The 22761-nt window shown below is 44.1% G+C and overlaps 1 protein-coding gene across 1 annotated transcript in view; it reads left to right on the top strand.

Moving 5' to 3' along the window:
- Nucleotides 1-22761, top strand: part of RCOR1 (REST corepressor 1) — an 82228-nt gene that overhangs the window by 23514 nt on the left and 35953 nt on the right. The window contains exon 3 of the mRNA XM_085061325.1: nt 17825-17908. Coding sequence (XP_084917451.1) covers nt 17825-17908 — 84 coding nt within the window. The remainder of the gene's footprint in view (nt 1-17824; nt 17909-22761) is intronic.

Here is a 22761-nt window from a genome sequence, read left to right as displayed (position 1 = left end):
AGTTCTCTAGGCAAGATTCAGTACATGAAACAACTCTTAATCTCTGTGGAAAAGTCATGGATGCGATGTACTTGATGTGAAAAAAGAGTAATTTATAAGCTCTCAGAATCCACTTTCTTCTCACCATGTCCAGTGTGGAAAAATCGGAAGAGATACTCTTGAGATATATTTAGGATTAAAAGTGAAAAGCTTTAAATGGAAATGACTGCTGCAATTAAGTTATTCAGAATGTTTTCTGTCACTAATGAATTTGAATGTATGCTTCATTAAAAAAAGAAAATTGGTACATATGAATTTAATTAGTGATAACATGGGATCGGATTTACTTTTTGTCCTTGATGTTTTCATGTCACAATGAAGGATGCTTCCATGTAGACTGGGATGTTGTACTTGTTTCCTTACGTTTGCACTATGACACTAGGTCTTTATTTATGTACCATTTCAGAGCCCCCAGGATATTTAACCTTCTGTTTGAGTTAACAATATTGATACTTCCCATTTCTGACATTTTTCGTCCCTCCTTTGTCTCATTTTAGAGATACACCAACTGGCAACAAATACATTTATTACTGCAGTGTGCTGTGATGTTCTGGTCTCATATTTGAACAGTGATAAATGTACCTTGTATTAAAGAGCTTTATTTGAAAGCATACCTGGTGGAAATTTATGAGCTAACTCAAATAAGCATGACACGTTTCTCATTCCTAGATGAGAAAATGAAGTTCCAAGTTCCTACAGCTGACTTCTTTGAAAACTTCTGGGAGAGGAGGAAAGAAAAAAGTAGTTTTCACTCCCCATGTTTCCAAACTTCTAGAAACATTACATGTCTGGATGATGCATGAGGGGAACAAGACTGATCATCTTTACATTATGATGTAATGGTACCATTCCTTCTATCCTCTGCATGTGTACCTTGTTCTACCAGAATTGAGGTGGTTCGGGAAGTTCCCCTTCTGCTTCCTAAGTGTAACTTCTAGTGCCAGTGCTGAGAATGATACTGAAAAAAATCACCCAAACAAAAGAAATGGGAGGAACAAGGGAATCTCACAACCGTTTTTAACAATGGTCGGAGTGGTGGGAATGTGTGATAGTTTCAAGAGTTTTACACAGGAGAGGCAAGAAGCCTGGAAGGAGATTGTTAGGCTAGCTAAATGGCAAATGCGGGGATGGTAATTGCCACTTCTATTAACAAAAAAACAAAACAAAACCAAAAAAACAACAACAAAAAAAAATTTCTTCCCCTTGTGGCAAGGTTTGTAGTGGCTAAAATTGATGGTTCTGTAGGAGCAGCAGAGGAATTGCTTCTGAAAGCACAAAAATCTGCTTTCCTAGTGGTATTGGTAGCACATCCTTGGCTGATACATTTGAACTGAATCCTCTGTTCAGGAAGATGCCAGCATCACAGGGCAAAGTTGGACATGACCGATCCTAAACTTGACGAGGGGACAACTGACCACCCAACGTGTGTGCACACAGCTTGTGAAGGGATCTGCTCAGCAGTATTCTCTCAGAGAAGGCTTTAAGAGACAAATGCTTACATTTTGTTTCTACATACCATGCTCTGTGTGTTTCCTGTCCCTTTTGTCTCTCCCCTGCTCCTACAGGGGAAATGTTTCCTTGCAGGGGGAGTGAGCAGAGAGCAAAGGCATGGTGCCCTTGCCTTACACAGAGTGTGAGCTGCAGGGCACTAGCTCAGCCTTTTGCCACGTGACATTCAGTTTTAGGGATTGAGAAGCAACTTAAAAGCTTGTTGTGAAAGCTTTAAGTTTTTAGTAGCATCAACACTGCAAAGTGGGGCTTGGTGAAAAAATGTGTAGTTCCCGTGTCCCTGTAGATGCTGAGACTTCAGCAGGGCTCTGCCCTTGGTTAGGCTGCGAGGGCGGGAGGCTGCATCACGAGTCAGACGGAAACAAGTTTTCAGCCTTACCGACTCTGCACAAAAAGAACTGTCCAAGGGCAGTAAGCCAGGGATGTGGAAACTGTGGTGCTCTGGTGTCATCTTTCCTAGAAATTGCTGCAGAGTTCTCTACTGGAGATAGCACTGATATTTAAACAAACTGTGTAAAAGGGAGTGTAGTTTTCTTGGTGTACTGCTATAGTCAAGGGAGCAAAGATTCTCAAACAGAGAGTCTGTAAATCTTACTAGACGTTGCTTAATTATCACTCCTTTTTCTTGTGCAGGAATAACATAAAACCTGCTCTCCCAGGATCTGTGCTAGTCTCATGTGACTCTTCTGCATACTGACTGGGCAGTTGCATAAGGAGCTGCTGAGGTTATCAGGGGACATGCCAGAGTTCTGGGACTTGTTGAACTGTTCTGGGACTGATTGTGTCTTTTGATGAACCTGTTCATACATGTAGTTGAACTGTTGTGTCCAGGGGCAGGGGAGCAGGGTAGGGGGGAAGAAGGAGAAACAGAAGCTTTTGGAGGGGACTCTGCAGATTTAGACCAAAGTCAGCAGCAACAGACATCTAAACTCTCCTGCATGTAAGTTGATGCCTCTGGTTCAGGACAGCATCAGATGCAATGGGATTGTCCTGTTCTGCAAGTCTGGAACAGCTGGCAGTGGACTTGGAACACTGCTATGAGAAAGTGGTTTTTTACAGCGTGTTGTAAGCAGCTTCCTCCTGTCTTTCTCTGTGGGGGCAGGGAAACAAGCAGGGCCATGCTGTGAGCAGCTCTGCAGTCTGAGGTACTGTGCTGAAGGTGGCCACAGGTCTAAGACTCTTGTTGTTGGGACTGTTTTTCTGAAGGCCGTGTGAGTTGATCAAGCATGTGCTTTACCAGCCTGGACACAATGCTGGTACCTGTGAAAATCATGACCTTGAGGAAAAGAATATCCTGAATTTCTTGGGACTTGTCAGGGGTGTTTGTGTCTCCCTGCCTTGTGCCAAGGTCTTGCAAGCATTGCTGGTGTTCAGGCCTTGCTGGAGCAGAAATGCTGGTTTGAGTCTTATGCTGGATATACCAGAAAAAAATACCTGGATGCAAATATCTAGCATTCAGCTGCTGAGAAAACTTGGACTGTATTCCTGCTGAATGGTGGTGAAGACAGGATTTGTTTCAGGCTTCAAGGAATCTCATTTCCCTGCTGCTTCTGTGTCTTGCACAGCAGCGCGTGTTGTGTTTTCTCCTGCAGGATAGTGGAGAGCACAGCTGTTGCAGGATTGTGGAGAGCTGTCTGTGGAGGTGAGGGGGTGAGCCTGTCAGTGTTGCAGCTGGATGCCCTCATGCAGGAGTAGAGGTGTAGGAAGTGTTAACAAGAGCATGTCTGGAATCTTGCATTTGAGCCCAGTACAGCCAGCCAGTGCCTTCTGCAGGCATTGCTTGAGTGGCATCTTAGGAACGAGTAAGATGTTCTTGTTGCTCTGCTAAGTAAATGCATGCTGCAGAAATCTGGCATGGGAAAAGAGCTTTAGTCGTCTTGTTTGGTGAAGCCAGTTTACTCTTGAGTATTTTTAAGTGAAGCTTGATATCTTTTACAGGCTGTGGGCTCTTTCTCCTTTGCTGTTGTATATTCAGGCTAGGTATTAGTAATTATACCAAGAATCACTGCCAGCATCATGAATATCTGACTACAAATAGCTTTGTTGTTAGAAAGTCAGACTGATCGGAGCATGTCTTGAGGGAGCTGAGGCTCTCAGCAGGGTCCCTGGCCATGCTACCAAGTATTGGTTTAATGTGTGCAAAGCTCTTGCCGAGGGGCTCTGTGTGTGCAAGGGGGGAGGTGACACTGAAGGATTTTCTGAGCTGGAAGAGAGAAGTATGTGGAACCAACATACCCTGAATTACTTTGACACTTGTTCTTGCCTTTTAACATAGATACAACTGGACTTGTAGCAATTTGTGTTGCATTGTAGCACAGAGCAGAAGACTGAAGACTTTCAAATTTACAGGGTAGCAGCAGCATCCACAGCTCCCAGTTGCACATCAGAGCTCAGTTGCACTAAGCACAGAAGTTGCTATATGTGTTTCATGGTACCTGTCTTGTAGTCTATTCTTTAAAGTATTTTCTTGAAATAGCCTGTGAAAATCCAGATGCCAGGGAAAATGGTCATCTTTCAGTAAATGAAACAAATAGTGCAGGGAAAGTTACAGAAAGAATGCAGGCAAGGACAGAAGTGAAGAGGACACAACTTTTCTTCTCAGGAAGATACAAGTGTCTCAAAATGCTTGGCAGAGCCCCTTGCTACAGGTAAATGATATGTATTCACTGGCCTGTCTTGTCTTGTAATTTTGGCGGTCTGCTTTCTTCTCTGGTGCCAGTATGTCTCAGCTTCTCTGTGCTCCAGCCTGCATATGCACCTGTACAGCTGTTGTGTTCTCCAAGATGCTCTGCACAGACTTTTTTTCCCCCTTTGAAGCCCCAGCAACTTTAGCATGGTTTAGCTTCTCAGTCTCTAGTAACTCTGCTCTTCTAAGTACTGTCCCTCCCCTGAGGCTCTCTGTCCTCTTTATGTCCCTGCGTGTTTTGTTTCCCTTGCTGTCTTGTTGCTGCACTTTTTTTTAAACTTCTGCATTCATGTGTACAAGCCCCATTAAGCACTTCTGTACAAGCTGGGGGGAGCTGAGGTTGGGATTTGAAGCAAACTGGTGGCAGAAGAAGGAACTGCTTTAGGTCAGTGATGCTCAAAAGGTCATAATATGGAGACTGTTCGAGAGTGGCCAGGGTGTTTGCACTGGATGTAGGAGGACAGGGACAATTGCATAATGCCTCTTTAGGTGTCTGGATCTCAATATGGTGCCATGAGGAGAGTTGCTGCTTGCTTTTATGGAGTTATCCAGTAGCCACTGGGTGAAGCAAATGAACTTGGAAGCCACATTTTGAATTTGTTGAGAGCAGTGTGGGGCAGCATAACTGATGTGCAAGAAAGCACATCTGTATTCCTATCAAACAGCTGTTAGGGAATGGCTACTACTTTTTTCTTTTTTTTCTCCATTCTCTAATTTGTGGAAAGGGAAGACAAGACTTCTAGATTCTTAACACACGCAGGAACACTCTAGTTGCTTTCACGATGATGGTTTCTGGAAGGAAAGGAGAGGGGATATTTTGCCCTGAGCATAAATTATGCCTAAAAGACATTCCCCCCGCCCTCCAAATTGGAGAAAACAGTAGAATTTTTAGCCTCAATAAAGAGGCTTTTATGTGCTGAGAAGGCTCTCACTCCACAAATTGGAAAGACTAATGGCCCCGAACACAGTAAAATTAAGTTAATTTTGTAGCTGTGTGTGTGGAGGGCCGTGCCGCAGCGTGCGCCGTGCGAGGGACGTGCTCCGGCGCAGGTAAGTGCTGTGCAAATCCTTCCTCTGCCTCCTTCCCCTCCCGGGGCACTGCCAAGCAGGGTTCCTCCCTCAGCTCTCCACCACACCACGCTCTGCTCCTTCCAGCAGCGTCTTGGCTCCTCAGTTTATCTGCACTGCCAGGCTGGCATTCGGCTGGCTTCTCCTTATCTGCTTAGCCTCACTGTCCCCTTTGTGCTTGCTTCCTCCCGGCGATGGCTGGGGAGAAGGCTGGCTCTCCCCTTCCCCCGTCTCCTGGCTGCCGAGGCTTTCCCAGCCCTTTCCCAGCCCTCTCTCCTGTCTCCTGCTGCTTCTCGGCTCTTTGTGTGAGCTCTGCTCCTGATGCTCACCACGTGGTGGTTGCGTTTGAGAGCCTGTAAAGCCCTGCGCCTGCAAACTTCTGTCCTCTTTGTTAACCAGGGTGGGGAAGGGGATCGTGCCGATTTGCTTTTCCCTGAAGCGTTTGAGCAGAAAGCCACGAGCTTTTCTGCGGGCTGCCCTGAGTGCTGTGGGCCTCCTCTCCATGTTCACCTCCAGGCTTGTGTCCCGATTGATTTCTTTGTAAATATGCTGTGGTATGCAAATGCTGGCACTGCAGAAGGAGCGTTTGTAATCCTAAAGCACAGGCAGCTCAGGAAAATCCAACGTCTTTGCAGGGCTCTGCCCCTGTATTGTTCCTCTGGGCTGCAAGTGTTCTTACTGCTACTTATTGCTGAGAGCCTGTGTCTCCAGGGCTTGGTTCCCTGTTACTTGGCACCTTTTAGGATCAGTTATGTTCAGTGTGAAGTGGAAATCTGCAAAATGAGTGCAAGGCAGTGCTTCGTGTGCAGCAGTGATGAATTGTTCAGCCTCTCTTGTTATCGTACTGCGTTCTCGCTCTGATTGTTAATGTAGATGCAGGACAAACTAGTTCTGAGATTCTTTGATGGAGAAGTAGAGAAACCAGATGAGTTGTTTTGGATAGTCTTTTAGTAAAAGTTGAATGTTAAAACCAGAATGTTAAGATTTGCCACGATTGTTAGCTACATTTTAAATATAGTCCTTACTGCGCCTCTAAGTTTGGCAGAAATGGGGGAAAAACAAACTAACTTGTGAAATCTGTTGGAAAATTGTGATTCAGGAGCCGCCTGCATTTCAAGGGCATGTTAAATCTGACTTCATGTTTTTGGGTATGAATATTATCCTTACAGCACCCTGTTGAGCTGGGCTCCATGCAGACAGAAGGAGAGGGACTGTCTGTACCTTTAGGAGTTTGTAGGCTAGTGAATGCACCAGTCATCTACAAGGAGAGCTGGAAAGCAGACTGAGTTTTCACGATCTGATTTGAAATATTGCATATGTATTATTTGTGGTCCCCTATTTGATTTCAGCATTTCTGAGAGTGGGGTGATGAGGAAGGATGACCCACAGTTAGGGCTCTTACATGGGGTCGGGGGAACCTCACTCAGCCTCTGTGAGCCTGGCAGTCGGCGCTTTGCGTGTGTTGATAAAAGCTCTCATCTGCTGGCAGGGGTGCTGTGAGGATAAGGACCTGGAAGACTGTCATGGATGGGGGTGAGAGGAGGATATGCAACTGTCACAGACGTTTAGAAGTCGGATTTGTGTGGGTTAAACTGGGCATGCTCGCAGCCTGTTGATTGCAGTTGCACACCACATCGTGCATGACTCAGTGCTGGGTGGGATTTGATACATAAGCTTCTTGTATGCTTGCGTTGGCCTGGGGACAGGTATCTGTTTCTGGAGGTGGCTGTGTCGGGAGAGGAGGCTGTGTCCCCTTTTTGGAGGCTGCGATCTCTGCAGCTTTGCAAGCCAAGCCACTCCTCTAACCTCTATAATAGCAGCTTTGGGTAGAAATGGCTGGGTTAGTTTAGATGACTTCAGCACAGAGGTGAGGCCTCTGCTGGGCATCTGGGCAGGGCCTGATTCTGCAGCACTTGTACAGCACTACCTCCATCAGGGAGGTGCCATGGTGGTACCTTTCTTTTATGTCCAGACTATTCAAAGCACTCAGATGAGTGTGGAAGATGTGTTTGCCCCTGTTGTATGATGGGCTTTTCTGCTTGTGACCTTGAAAAGCCTTGGTGTTTGACCCAGATTTTAAAGAATCATCATCATCATTATGACAAACCTTTACTAAGTCTTTGACAGCTGACTGTGCTTGGTAGATTCATTCAACTGTGTAAAATTATTTGGTACTGCAAGAGTAGAGTAACATGGAATTTCTCTCTCAGTTGTCCTTTTGGGGGTGGACTCTTGGCTGGATGGGGACACGAGTGTGTGCTGTCTGCATGCCCTTCACAGTACTGTCTTGTCAAGCAGTAACAAGTTTGCCCAGCAGCCTTAGTTAGTAAACCATTGAGCATAGCTGGTAGTTGCTTTTTTTGAAATTTATTCTGATCTCCTGAGATGTGGGGTGAGGAGGAGAAGTGCCCATATCCAATACTCTTTGGAGACTAGGTTCTAGTTAGTCAGATCTGATCTTGACTGTCGTTTTGGCAAGGTTTTTTGAAGTGTGGTGGGAAAAATAAACCAGTTACTCTGTTCACCAAGAATCTGCATTTTATGTCACTGGTGCTTTCTAGACACTTGTTACTTTCACTAAGCAGTTTAAGCTATCTCAAAAGAAGGCTGTTGGGTGAACTTTTGATGGGTAGGAAGGGAAGAGGTATTGTTAAAAATACCAAAAAGTAATTTCTGCTTAGTGAACACTTGAGACTGACTGTTTTAGTTTCTTCTTGCATTGGGCAGTAGAAACAGGCCAGCTGGTCCTTAATGTGTGCAAAAGACGAGTAAAATGCTGCTTGTTTGGGTTGCCAAGGAATGGAAAAGGGTGGTTGGAGCTGAGTAGTGGGGACTACTTGGGTGGGTGGTCTAGGCAGCATTGATATTTAACAGGAAAGGGAATAGGGAGAGATGTGAGGTCTGAGAAACCCCTCTGCTGTCTTCTTGCTCCTTCTGTCACTTTCCAGGGGAAGAAGCCTCAGGAAGCCAAGGTTGTCCTGCAGCTGGGGGTTGGCAAGGAGTCACTCTGCACTTGCCTCTCTCCAAATAAAGCAACACTTGTGTATTCTGCATTTCAAATTATGTATCTTGTTATTTTTGTTTCTCACCTCATTTTTACTACTCACAGCTGGATTGTGCTTTTGTCAGTAAAAGACAGTATGTGAACGGGAGGAGGGGGCAGCAGGGGGAGGGAGTGTGGGCATCTGCTGAATGGAGAGAATGGGCAATGCGTTCAGTCTTGTGACAGGTGGCACTTGTTATGTGCTAACTAATATTGAGGGGGAGGGTAGGGCGGAACGACCCTTAACTGTATGTGTACAGCAGTGCTCTCTAAACTGCCCTTAACTGTCTGTGCAGCAGTGGTCTTTAAGTTTGATATTGCCTTTCCAGATAAAGATCTTGGTAGACAGTGTTTTTTTCATCAACTCAGTGGTAATAATGGAAAGGCAAGTGTATTGTTCAAAGCTGTTATGAAAGCATCTGAGAACAAAACAGCACCTCATTATGGCATGTTTTATAAATCCTGTGTTGTACCCTTTCTTTGAACACTGTGTACAGTTCTGGTTGTGCCCCATTCCCATCCCTCCCCCATGCATACGTGCTGCTCAGAGCTGTAAGATAACTAAAGTACAGGAATTATTCTTGTTTCCCATCTCCATACGAGGGAGAAGCAGAAAAGCCTGGACTGTCTAGCTTGGAAAGCATATGACTGAGAATAGTGTAGTAGGAGATCTGTACAACAGCAAGAGACACGGGGGAGGTGAATGGGGCGCAGTTATTCTCTGCTTCTCATAAGGCAGGAAATGGGGCCACCAAATGAAATGACTGGGTAGCAGCTTCAGAGTAGAGAAGGGAGTGTGTGCATGGGCTTTCTTTGTTCTCCTTCAGACAACAAACATATAATTTAATTGAAGCACTCTGCCACAGGATGTTGTAGATGCCAAAATTACAAATGGGTTTGAAAAGGATTAGTCTATTTGATGGATTTTTTTTTTTAATTTTTTTTTTAAATTCCCTCCTCCCATGGAGGGCCATTAAATCCAGCGATGCAGATACAGTACCAGGCCCAGGAAGTCTCTCTGCTGGTCCTGGTCTTGTTATTCCTAAGTGCTGCCTGTGAATAATGGCCAGGACCGGCCTAAACAGCTGCTCTTGTTCTTAAGGGAACACAACAGAGGACCCCATTCAGTGGGTGGGGAGAGCTGAGGGCTGGCTTAGTAAAGAAATGGGAGGCTGTATGAATGTGGAGCCATGCATGTAGGAGTTGCTGATTGTCAAAGATCAGGGGAGGCAGCAGAATCAAGATCTGTGATGGAAAGAGAGGATGTGTTTGCCTTATCTTTGCTTCCTCATCAGTAGGTTGTTTGGCTTCAAATAGATTTAGCAATGTCTAGGTATTTGTCAGCAGCACGAGACCTAGCACTTGAAGAAACTGCTGTGTTATTGTTCTTCCTCTTTTGTATATTAAATTCTGTATGTGTATCTTAACTTATGTGCACGTAGGCATGCCTGTGCAACTTTTTAGTCACCTGAATGAAAGTGGAAGGGAAATAGCGTGGAGGGGAAAAAAGAAAGGAAGGAAAGAAGTGTCATCTTGTTAGGTCAGTGTTAAGGGAGAACTGAAGCCAGCAGTAGTTTGCTTCTTGTAGCTTGATTTTGGGATACAATTGTGTGCATACATTTACCTATTTTTATCAAACTTTAAAATAGTTCACTGTGTGGCTGTGTGGAGGTGCTGCATTGATACTTTTTCTTTCGTAGGGTTGTAAGTGTGCAGTTTCCTAAGGTTACTGGCAGGATATGGGTCCGTGTGGCTGTGGGGTGGTAGCCATAGGGTGTATAGGGCCTGTGAGGCCCCATGTGTGGTGCTTGCTTTCGTTGGTACTGAATGGTGGGGTGGAATGGATCCAATCCCATCCCAGTCCTGATGGAGCTTTGGAGCTGCTCTGGCACTGAACTGCTCTCTAGGGAGGTGGGGGATGCTCCCGGGGATGTGGAGCAGGGAGAAGCATGCTTGGGAGGGCAGGTGAGCCTCATCGGTTCAATGTGATGTGTGTGCTGCAAGCTTTGGCTTTGTTCTGCTTGCTGCTTTCTGGGTGTGCATTCAGGATCACTGTGGTATACTTACCAGCTGTCCTGCTTAAAAAAAAAAAAAAAAAAAAAAAAGGATGGTGTTTTATAAAGGCTTGCAAGAGATCTCTGGTAGAATCTTGATCAAATGTGCATTTTCTCCTCTTAATTTTATACTTAACTCTCTCTTTAAACAAACTCCAACCCTTTCACATTTCAGTACAAAACCCCAGCCATGTCTAGACAAAAGCCTGTTGTGATTAGTAGAGGTGTGCTGCTCAATGCTGAGTGAGTGCAGGGGTATATTCATGTTTCTTATGGGGTAATGTGCTTCCTGTTTGTGTATGGATTGCAGGACTTGTGTGTGCAGAACTCACTGAAGAACTTGGGTTGGAATTGTATGGGTGTAGAAAATTTTACACACTTAAAGTGTATATTGAAAGGCCGTTTGCTTGTATAGTTATTCAGACCTCATCTATGGCTGCACATTGGTGCCACCTGCTTGCAGGAGAGAATGAGCAGACTCCTATTATTCGGGGAAAAAAATACAAGGCGAGGCCTCAACATCTGTTCTGGCTTTATTGTTCGGTCTGGCCTGGGCTGTGGGCAAAATGTAGGCCACAGCTTTTGCGTTACTGCTAGCTCTTAAACTGGAAAGGCATCTTGGGTCAGATGTGTTCTTAAAAAGTTTAAAAATAAAAATACAAAGATGTGAAGTTCAAACTTAGGATGGGTTGAACTTGGTTACTTTAGAGAAAAGGAAACTGTATTGCTTTCTATGTTTTTTCTCATTTTCTCTTTCAGTTCTTCTAATGGTAATAATTTTTATCACTGCAAAGTGACCTTTGTCATCATTGCTGGATGATTAATCTTTAACTGGGTAATTTTTAAAGCAATATTTTGCACACAGTTGTAATGTGTGATACCATGGGGTTTTGCAGCACAGCACCTACAATAATTTTGAGGCAGTAGGGCCCTTCAGCCCATGTTTCCAGTGCTGCTGCTCTGTATAGAAACCCAAATAGTCGCTTTTATTTCCTTAGGCAGATACAGAAATGCCCTCAGAACTTTATTTGCATATAGATTATAGTGCCAGCCGGGTGTAGTCATGTATAGGAAGAGCTAACTGCTGCTTCATTTATAACTTTTTAATTAAGAAATGTTTCTCAGTTTTCACAATTTCAGTTCTGTTTCATTTAATGCTGCTATCGTGTATATAATGATGGTATTTCTATGAGGTACCAGCTGCTATGACTAGGCAGTCCTTGGAAAATACGAATGAAAGGGGATCACAAGTATTATCTGCTGACTCAGGGAGAAGTCACATGCAAAAGGAAGTGGAGATGAGCAGCAAAGTTCTTAAAATGTCTTTGAGTTGCTGCCTGGGACGCTAGTGCCAGTAGTGGGGAAGGAAGGTGGACAAAGCTTTTCTTCTGACTCTGAATTTTGTTTGAATTTTTTTGTGTCACATAGGTGTTGTGCTATTGTATCCACAGCTGTGCATTTACAATTACACTGTGAGCCTGAGTAACACCGGTGAACTCATAAGAGAGAGTTTTTTTTGTACTATGGGAGCCTGTGCCTCCCTTGTCTTATTTTGTTTAACAGCCATCGTGGGTACTGTAAACAGGGGATTTGACGCTAAGCAATAAATTTAAGTTCTGCATTGATAAAGAAAATGCAGGGTTGGGAATGGAAGTACTTGTTTAATCTCACTTCACTAGAAGTAAATACATTAGACTTGATCCAAAACTGCTTTAAGAAGCATTCAGCAGCTAAGTTTTCATATGGCAGCTCCAGCTCTTCCAAACAATAAAAGCATCTATTCACCTTTGGATATTACACAATGCATGTTTTCTATATAGTGCTCAGAGTTGCATATTAAAAGGAAGAGAGGTTTCTTATGCTTTCTTTTAAAATCTGCAATGTGTGATTTAAAAATGAATTAGTACCAGTTGGGCGGGGGGATCAGTAAGTGCAGTTAGTAAAGCAGTAGCTTTTGTAGATGTGAATCTTGCCATCCTGTGCCTTGGGTATTTCAGTTGTTGCATAAACTTTATTAGCTTCTTGAAAGACATTGTTCAGATTTGGAAGTATTTTCTCACCTGTTTTACAAAAGATCAGTATCTGAAGAATTCCCTGTAGTTCTATGGCAAGTGCTTTGAAACTTTGATTTAAGGCTCGTCTTTGCTTTCCAGAGAAGATACAGAAGTATGTATTTGTATCAAGCACCTGATTGTGGACCTGCTTTTCTTTTTGTGGACCTTTTGCCAATTCTAAATAACAGGAGGAGCTGACTAGAACAGGGTCCCACTCTTCTCACACATGGTGTGTGTTGCAGTGCTTTCACATAGCCATGTCTTAGTGTGCTTTGCTTTGAGATACAGAATGTTTCAATATCTCTGAAATGCCTTGTGCAAACAGCAACAGCAAAAACATCACAGACTATTGAAAGGGTTATGGAGAAGGAAAAATGCTGGAGGAAAAATGCTGCTCAAGCCTCACTCTGACTTGGGCAGGATGGAACTGGAAGCAAAATGTGTCTTGACATCTGCAGGAGGTTAGGATCGTTTCTCCGAGGGGTCAGTACAGGTGTCAAAATGGAAATGTAAAGTGCTTGAATGGCTCACAGCTGTGGCTGGATCATGCAGCATCCTTGGGAAGAGCTGTGAGATGGAGCAGGTCCCTCAAGTGCAGGAACTCAAGTGGGAGCTGGCACTACTGCCTTTCACAGAAGCAAAATAACAGATGACAGAGTGATTGGTGGCTCTTTGAGAGGCCTCTGCTCCCACTGACTTTATTCTGGCATGTTTCTTCTCTAACTTGGAGAAGAAAAATAAAATGTGATGTGTCAGGCTGCAGTTGCACATTGCAGGACTCGTCCTTGCATGCAGGGTTTTGCCTTCCTGCAAGCTTCTTGTGTATGGTGTCCATTCCACCTGTGGTCCTTAAGACAGTGTAAACTGGTGCTGTGGTTGAGGGAGGTGTCCTGGCTGTCCCTGCTTCCGTACTCTTCTTCTTTGTCTCTAAGGATATGTTGTAGAAAACTAGGAACTGGTATTGAGTTTAAGCTAACAGCTTTTTTGTTGGATTACTTTTTTTTTTTTTAAAGCTCAGGTAGATCCCCTGCTTTGGTTTGTCAAGTAGATGGTGGAAGGGGAAACAATTTCGCATGCTCTTTTGCAGTGGTGCTGTTGAACCATCATATTTCCTTTGGTTCTGATGCCAGTTACTCCATTGCAAGCTTGAAATTGGGGAAGGGTCAGGAGGACAGGGAAGATATGGGGGACTTGATGTGTGTACACTGGTACAGTGAGCTTTGGTAATTCCTGTTTGGAGACGTCCCCGTTTCCCTTTCCCTGTCAGGTGTCCTGACTTGACAGCTCCTGGGTAGAGGTAGGGAGAGCCTTAGCTGCTGTGGATCAGGATTTCTCATCTTGCAGTGTGCTGCTCTTGCATGTGCCAGGCCTGTGCAGTAGCTCAGGGAGCCCCCAGGGATGGAGAGCCTCCGTCCATGGGTAGAAGTGAATGGTTAAGTGGCCATGTTGTTTCTCTCCTGTGCAAATCAGTGTATTTCTACACACTGGTGTTGAGATATGTTCTCACAGCTCCAGGGGAGAAAAACCCAAAAGCCCCTATAACTTTTAGAATAATATTGGAATATATATGTTCTGCCTTGCTTCATCTCCTCCCTTGCACAGTAGAACTTTTTGGGCTTGTGCAGTAAACCACATCTGTAAAATGGGACAAACTTTAAAAATAACATTTTCCTCATGAAGTTAATTTTAAGCTGGATTGGTTCTCTCCTGTGTTTTAGTGTATAGTCTGTGGAGCAGGGGTGTGTTCTAGGGGTGAGAAAAGAGAGAGGGATGGAAACTGCTGCGGGAAAAGCAACATGATACTGTGCATCGTTGGGGCTGTACTTCTCTGCTTGGCAATGGAATTCTGTGAATTCTGATAGTAGAACAAAATTTAGGGGGTGCTGCTTTTAGTAGAAGGTCTTCCTCTTGGAGGAAACAACCATGATTCCTGACAGACTTGGGACAAATGGGAAAGCTAACAGTGGGAAAGTGATTACTGAGTGTTTGCTCCCACAACTGTGATACGGAACTAATGACTGTGGCGCAGAGACTTTACAAATATCTGGTGGGTAGCTAAATGAAAATGCAGGATTACCTGAAATGTCAGATCTTCTTGTCTGCCAATGTACAGCTTCTCTAAACACAGGTTGCACTGGTTTAACTGTAGTTGCTTAAACAAGCAAACCCCATTGATCCTAAATTGATCTGTTCTCCTAAAAAAAGAGTAACCCTTGACCTTCTTATGTGGCTATTTTTACATGAAATATACAGCAGATTAAACTGAATTCTCTTTATAGCTTTGTAACTGAAGTGCAGAGTGTTAGAATTCATCCTGGTATTCCTTGTCTAGAAGCAGTGGACAGTGCCGGTGAGCATTGCAGCTGTGCTTGGAATGGTGCTGTAAAGGGATGTAACAGCAGCTCTGCTCTGAGGCCCCTCTTGTGCTCTCATGGCTGTTGCTCTGAAGCAATAATTTCATTTCAATGTGCTTTCAAATTCTGAGCAAGCTCTTAAGCTTATTCTTGGTACATCATGTAGTTAAGAGTACTTACACTGCATATGTTTATGGTGGGGTCAACACTGTACTTGGAAGAATACCTGTCATGTCTACCATACGTATGAGGGACAGTAAATGTGGGGGCTGTGGGCTTGAAAATGGGTGTTGGGGAGGATGTAATTCTGGAAGGTAAAGGGCCTGGCAAGTATCTCAGAATGTAGGGAAGGAGTCTCAGCCTTAATGGGTGCTTGAAGAACATCCCACTCGCAACCTTCTATGTGTGTTGGCCTTTAGGTGGTTCTGCCCTTTATAGGAAAGCATGAGTTTCAGCATAACCCTTCTGTGTGCCTTCGACTGGCTTCTACAGCTGTCAAGGAATGAGGCCTGAGGGTGGATAGATGTGGGCTTGGGTGGAGAGGTGGAATGGGGGGATAAGTTGTGGGAATACTGGAGGTGCTGCTTCACACCCGTTCATGAGCCAGTGGAACTTGGCTGGTTGTTGCTACAGAGGGGCTGGAGAGAGGAACTGGGCAGAAAGGGGTCCTGAGGGTTGCATGAAGCCCAGCACCTGCAGGCTCCTCTGGGTGTGAGGCCTGGGGAGGGGATGTGTGGCTGGAAGGAGGTAGCTCCTAAGCCAAGGCATTTCCTTTGCAAAGGGAGATCCTGGATACCTGTTGTGGAGCTGCACTGGAGCGTGAGGGACAGTCTCACCAATCCTGCTTGGGTGCCATGAGGTCCTGCTGTACCTCCCTGCACTGCTTGTCACCTCCTAGGGCTGGCTCAGATCACAGCCTGGAAGGCTGTGGGGGTCCCTCTGCAATGCCCCAAAGCCTAACTTGGGATTTTAACCGTGAGAGGTGAAGCTTCACCCATCTTACTGTGGGTGAGCTGAGCTAGCGGTGCTCTACTCCTGATGGGGGCAGCTGGGCTGGGACATGTGCCTAATGTGTCCCAGAGCAGGGGAGGTTCAGACTGCTGAACTAGGAGAAAACTTTCTCCTTTTCCTGATTTAAGTGGTTTTTGCCAATTCAACAAGTGAGACTGTGCTAAAGGCAGGCTTACATTGCCTGGTGTTACGCCTCATTGGCAGAGTTTGGGCATCAGGCTCCTGACCTGCAGTGGGTACTGGGGCTGTGTTGGGATTTGGGTGGAAGTGTCTAAATTCCTCAAGACCTGACTGATGATTTCTGTATTTGAGTATTTTCATGGGATGAGAATGTGCTTTTCAGTATAGGTTAAGGTGAGGAGGGAGACTTTTTACTTTTCTGTGCTTTGAACCCCATGCTAGATTTTATTAGGACAGGCCATTCTGGATAAGTAGAGTGAAGAGAAAAAATTGATAAAGGGGAGGCTTAGGGTTGTCTCTTTCTTTGCATTCCAGCCTATACTTGGAATGAGGAAGAAGGTAAAATTTAATGCCAACTGTTTCAGGGCTTGTAATTTTAATTTCAGACACTCCTTGTGTTCTGTGTACAGACTTGGTCTTCACCTCCCATCTCTTGCCAACAGAGGCTGTTGTCTCTTCTCACTCCCTTTTTTTGCCTGGTGTAGAAAGTAATGAACATGCAGAGTGTGCAAAATATCCTGTATGTGCAGTTAACCTTACTAAAAAAAATCAAAAATCCTCCCAAAAACCGAACTGAAAGATAAACATGGTGTCTATCATGAAAAGAAAACAACCTAGTTAAATGTAAATATGTTGCTGACAGGTGGTTATTTTTAATACATACCACTTGTGCTTTAATGTTAAAATATTTTTGTTGTCTAAACCCTGACTGTTCTTAGCTGAGCAGATTTCGGGTTATAAACAGTGGTCAAACCATGAGTGTTCATCATACTGTAATGTAATTTTGTGTTACTGGATCTTTTCTGACCTGTTTTAATGCATCATGAAGTGGTGGTTATATGTCTAATTGCACAGCACAGAGAAAATAGCATTGTGTTGAAATACTGCATAAAACTTCAGCATTATGTGACATTTTGTAGTGGAAATAGTACTGTAGGTACTCATTCATAACAAGATCTGCAAGTTTCTCTCTGCCAGGGCAGGTGGTTGGGCTGGCTGTGTGTGTGCTGACTCAAAGGAGGGAGTTTCTTTTTTCCTCTTCTCTTCCTCCTCCTGCTCCTCTTTTGACTGCTTGTGACCGAACATCAGCAGAATTGACAAGAGCTTGCTCTTAAAACATACCTTAGTTTGACATTGCTTTTTTTAACTATGTGCAGCTGTGGATCTTTGCTTGAAACTTTCAGAGCTCTCCTGCCTGGTTAAAAACAGACTTTTTTTCTGAGTGGGTTAGTTTCTCAGTGTGGATGTGAATGCATGTGGATTTCTCTGGAGCAGCTGAGACGAGGGCCTAATTGTGACCAGGGGGACCCAAAGTGTCACCTGGGTGGGCATTCCTGATTTTGGGGGATGGAGGCATAGAAGGGCTGCTGGTGCAGTGCAGAAGGTGCTCAGAAGTGTAATGTGGGAGGTTTATGCATGTGCCTACCCTGAAGTGTTAATCTGTCTGCACACTAGTCTCATGATGTCCAGGGCTTGGAGCCTGCTGCCTGAGCCTAGCTCCTCCCTTTTTCATTTAATGATGGCTGGAAGAAAAATAATCAAGTGTGCTGGAAGAGAAACATTAATTAACTTTTAATTTAGATCTAACGTATGCTGCTTAGTGTACTGCATGAGAGTGTGCGGTATCTGTCATGTTATATAGAGGGTGATGCATTGAAGAAACAAGGAAAAGCCTCAGGTCTGAATGGGAAGATGGGGTTTTAACTCTGTGGATGGGTTTTATATCTTGATTAAAAGCTGCAGATGTGTGATAAGTCGCTTTTGTATCCATTTTGCATCTGAAATTACTTTCTCTGTAACTTGGTTTGTATCTGTTTTCTCTTAAGCCAAACTTGCCAGGCGAAGTCAGGAGAGAGAGAATCTCGGCATGCTGGTCTGGTCACCTAACCAGAATCTGTCTGAAGCAAAATGTAAGTCTCTTCAACTACTTTTATTCCCTTCTTTCCTTACATGTATCACTGCAAGAATGCAAAGTTGCCACTTTTGGTAGAGAGGTTATGTCTGTGACCTTGCCATTATGAATTGAAATTAATTTGAAAAAGGAAAAGTCTACAAAGCAATCCCCCAGATGATCTTTGTTCTCCACTGGGCAGCTGCTCAGTGTCAAATCCACAGGGGCAGGGAAAGCAAGAGAAATGTGACACACATTATTCCTTGGTATGAATTCTTTAAGATACTCATCTGCAGGCCTACACAATCTGCTTTTTTTGGTGTTGGTGCTGTAGAAGACGACAGAAATAACTGGGGACAGCAAAAGGAAAAGTATTGGGGGGGGCGGGGAACCTGTGAAATATTTGGTAATTAGTAGTACCTTTTCCTCCACAAAGACAAATCTACATCTGGAGCCCATGGAGGTTTAAAATGCCAGAACAATTGCAGTGCCTTGGAATTCCACGTGAGGGCAATTAACAGCGCTCTGTGTGTGTCTGGGAACAAGTCTCAGTGCTGCTGCCAGATGGCAGAACTAGTGTTTGAAAGGCTTGTCTAGCTACAGTTCTCCTCATGAATAAGTAGGACTCCTTGATTAAAGGGCTGCTGTTTGAATGCAGTAACTAAACCTAAGTGCTTTTGGGGGAGGGAGCTGAAAAGAGCTAATTTTGACTTTGTGCTTATACCTTTTTTTTCCCAATCCTTTCTGATTCTGGGAACAAGAATGAGAACCATGCATTCCTGTTCCTCTGCAGTTTTTGTGGTGGCACTATTAAGGAATACCTGGTTTTCCCCTAGACCCAAGGGCTAGGATGCATCATAAGGCACATGTGAAGATGTAGTGGCATTTGCAAATTAAGGCAGCAGAGACTGTGCACAAACTGGCTCTGTCATGAAAGGCCTGTGCTCTGCCCTGGGGCATTTGTTCCACTGAGCAAGTTGCCCCTTAAATTACAGAAGGATGATGGTACTGTGATCAGCAGATAAAAAGAGCTTTGCAAGGATCATGTTTGCCTTCTCTCCTTGTCTGCTCCCTGCTGGCTATTGGATGCAGAAACAAATGAGGCTGATGAGGAGAGGAATGTATTTGACAGTTATCTACAACTAGAAACCTCTTAAAAGGTGTAACAGCAAAAAATTGTTGCTGCCACCAAAAGGAATGACTGTTCATGGGTTGTCTGTGGCACAGGATTCCTGTAGCTGCCTCTCAAGTCTGAGTGTCTTTTGAATCTCGGCTCAGCTTTGGAACCTTCAACTCCTGCCTGATAGGAAACAGGTTTCTTGAAGAGGGAAGAGAGAAGGGAGGAGGAAAAGCAGGGAGAAGATATGTGGAATTGAGTAAAATAATCTGTGACTGAGTATTCTGTGGTAATTGGCACAAAAATATACTCAAACAACATAGAGAGGATATAATATCTGCTAAGAAGATGTAATGAACATTACAATTAAAAAAGTAGTATGACATTGATAAATAAAAACTAGGTGGCAGTTTTTTGTTAGTGCAGTAAAAAAGTCAGGGAAAACATGAATAGAAGAAGAGAGCAAGAAGGAGTTTCTCAAAATACTGAAAAATTTAGCAAGAGTATAGACTCATCAGTGAGTTTACCTTCCAGAAAAGGTACAGCAATAAAATGAATAAATTTCATACGGAGTTTGGGGAAGTGAAGTACAAGGCTGTTGCATCATACAAGACACAAGAAATACCTCCCAGGTGCCTGATTGATACAGAGGGATGGAGTTAGGAAATTCAGCATCTAGTAGTAGTAAAAATCCAAAGGAGCACTGTGAGAGGTGGCTGAGGGGATCTTGGGGTGGCATAGGGGGAGGGGGCAACAGTGCAGGGAATCAGAGAACAGGGCAGGGGCTGGTTGGTCATTGCTTTGTTTTGTGTCAGTCTGAGCTGATCCTTTTGAAAGGAATCTGAATTTCTTGTCTCTATCTGGCATTTCTTAAAAATGAACTGTGAAAACTAAATCCTGCTGAAGGTAGGTGCTTTTGGTTTTTTTGAGACTATAAAAATGGATTGATTGGTAGAAATAAGTTTATTGTTCTAATGTATTCAAGAGAGCTGTTAGGCACTGATTGCATGAGAGCCTGATTCAGTTCCCCTTCCTTGCAAAAGATGGGATTTTCCTCCAAAACACCAGTGCTCTGCAATGGCTATAGAGCACTTACTAAATGTGTCACAAGCAGAGTGTCCTAATCTGCTTTATGGTTTATGATGAAAAAACACCAGGGGACAGGAGGTCTCTCCAGCGACTCTCAAGTTCGCTGACAAGTCTTGGCATCATTGATGGTGAATCCTAATTAAATGAGGTCCATGGGGATGTGTGAGAGGACTGATGATGATCAACATTTCCATCAGTGATGTGGGAATTGATATGGAATTGTGGATGAGGCATAGACTGACAGGATGGTAAATAAAATTAATGCTACTGACAGTCTTGTAGAGTGCTTTGGGTCTTTTCCTAACTTGGACTGCTGCCAATGCAATGGGCTCTTAATGACCCAACTGTAGGGTTATGAATTTCAGTACTGAAATCTCTGGCCTTCTGTATCAAGCCTGATGCTTGGAAACAAATGGCTTAGAGAGCAATCTTGGGGAAACAGTGGGCAGGTAATTCAACAAAGCTTCCCAGTGTCCTGCTTGACCCAGTAGATGATGTGGGTGTAAAGAGTAAGGCAGTCACTGGAACAGTTTGCTGCCTCTGCACCCAGCAGCGTTCAGAGGAATGAACCTTGGCTGCAGTGTTTAAAAACTGAGAAAAGGATGGAGACAGGAGCTACTGAAGCATTTTGGAAACAGAAGATGAAGCAAACTCCATCTGTTTAGCTTACTGAAAAGAGACTGAAGGGGGACTATTGTCAATTATTCTCTCAAAGAGAAATTTTGACATAATAAGAGACACACATAATACAAATAGATGGCTGCAAAATAAGCCCACACAGACTGAAATGAAATATCCAAGTGTGTGGAGTTTGTGGAGATTTTTTTTTTATATGATTGTCTACTGGAAGTTATCCAGGGAAGTGGTGGATTCTTGTATTTCTTGATGCCTTTTTAAACCATGGATTTTTGTGACATGTGTTACTCTTTGTGGGAGAGATCGTTCATTGGCAATGTGAAATTGCAAGTGGAGGGAGCTGTGGTCTCCAGGAGGTTGGTGTAGCCCCTTGGGCTGTATGTCTGTGAATCCCATCCATTTTAATACTGCTGTTCAGGCTGAAGTGAGGGTGAACAAATCTTTCTAATCAGCAGTGCATTGGTACCTATGATACTTCCATTTGTCCTCCAAAGCCTTTAATCCATCCTGTGCCTGTAAGTCACAGGACTCTTCTCTCTTCCTGTGGGTTGGGCTCAACATGAAGATGGAAGTAGTACAGCACATCTTAGTTCTTCCTCAGAGTGAACAGGTTGCACTTGTGAGCAGGAGAGTTCTGTGCAATCAGTGGAACTTGTGCAACCCACCCCTGTTAAAGGGGAGTCTGTGCTAAAAAACACTGAGCAGATCTGTGACAGGGCTCAGAGCAGTGCACCTGATGAGTTGGCAGAGGGCTGGCCAAACTGGTGGAGGTTGTGGGAGGGTCTCCTGTGAGCTACTGAAGTGAATCCCAGAAAGACTAGTGTGTCAGCCAAGACCTGATGGATATCTGCGTACTTGATGCTCCAGGCTCACACAATTAGTTAAAAGCTTGTTTGGGTCCCATGCACCTTGTGTGTTGAAGAAATGTTTTAATCACACTGTAGAAACCTTTTGCCTGGATGCCATGAAATGATGGATGTAATAGAGAAGATGAAAACAAAAGTATGTGTTGGCACATTGTTGATTTTTTTTTTTTTTTTTTTTTTAATCCTGTGCCTTGTTAACCATTAATCCTGGATACAAACCACGTACCACTTTGCCCATATTAATATCAAAGTTGAGTGCTATCAGCATGGTCCATATCTACTGCCAGACTTCTGCCTTTGAGGGGTCACTTGCATAGCAGTGCCACCACAGTAGTCACAAAGTTAGCCCAAAGCTAGAAGTTTGTCCTGTCTCTTTTAAAGAAGAAAGAAAGAAACATCACTGTGCAGTAACTGAACATTTGGACTTAAAATAACTGTGCTCCCCTTCTAGCTCTGCTCCAAATACCCTGTGCTGTGGCTGGGGTCACACCTCTCACAGAGAGCTTGCTCTCGAAGTAAGACTCCTGAGAGGCTCTGTGGACTTGTTGCCATGGAGGGCAGCTGTGCTGGGACTCTGTCACAGAGGGTGGGGAAGGAGACAGGGGAAAGAATGATGCCTTGAGCAAGGTGACATTGAGGAACAGGAACAGCTAGGTGGAAGACAGGCATCTGCTCTCTTGGAGTGGCACGTGGTAAAGGAGGAAGGGAAATAGTGAAAAATGCATTGTAATGACTCTGTGGAAACCCTGCACAAGATCGAGCTGGGCCAGCATGAAGCTATTAATAAAACAGCAGTGTCTCTCTCTGTGCCAAGTGCGCCAGTGACTGGAACCAAAAAAATGACTTTGGGTTGGTGTAGAAATCAGCAAGTGTTGGCATGCAGCAGCTGCCCAGGAGCGAGGCACGAACACCAGTGAGAGGGTAGGATGTGATTATTGCTTTTATGCATCTGCAGTTCAAAGGTGAACTACAAGAAGGAAAGATGTATTGTTTTGCTAGTGACTAGCTGTGCTTTGAAAATAATTTTTCTTCTCTCTTCGTGACAGGATACGTGTGCTGCTAGATGGGAGTTTTGTTTTTGCACTGATATCTTGGTGGATATCTCCAGTGGATTTGCAGTTTATGGGGTGTCACTGAGCAGGCAGACACTGTTCCTAATACCTG

The sequence above is a fragment of the Lichenostomus cassidix genome, chromosome 5 (genome assembly GCF_008360975.1).
Source record: "Lichenostomus cassidix isolate B80296 chromosome 5, HeHo_3.0, whole genome shotgun sequence".
In the NCBI taxonomy this organism is placed as follows: domain Eukaryota; kingdom Metazoa; phylum Chordata; class Aves; order Passeriformes; family Meliphagidae; genus Lichenostomus; species Lichenostomus cassidix.
The sequence above is the reverse complement of the archived record's forward strand: the minus strand, read 5'-3'. Positions and strand labels throughout refer to the sequence as shown.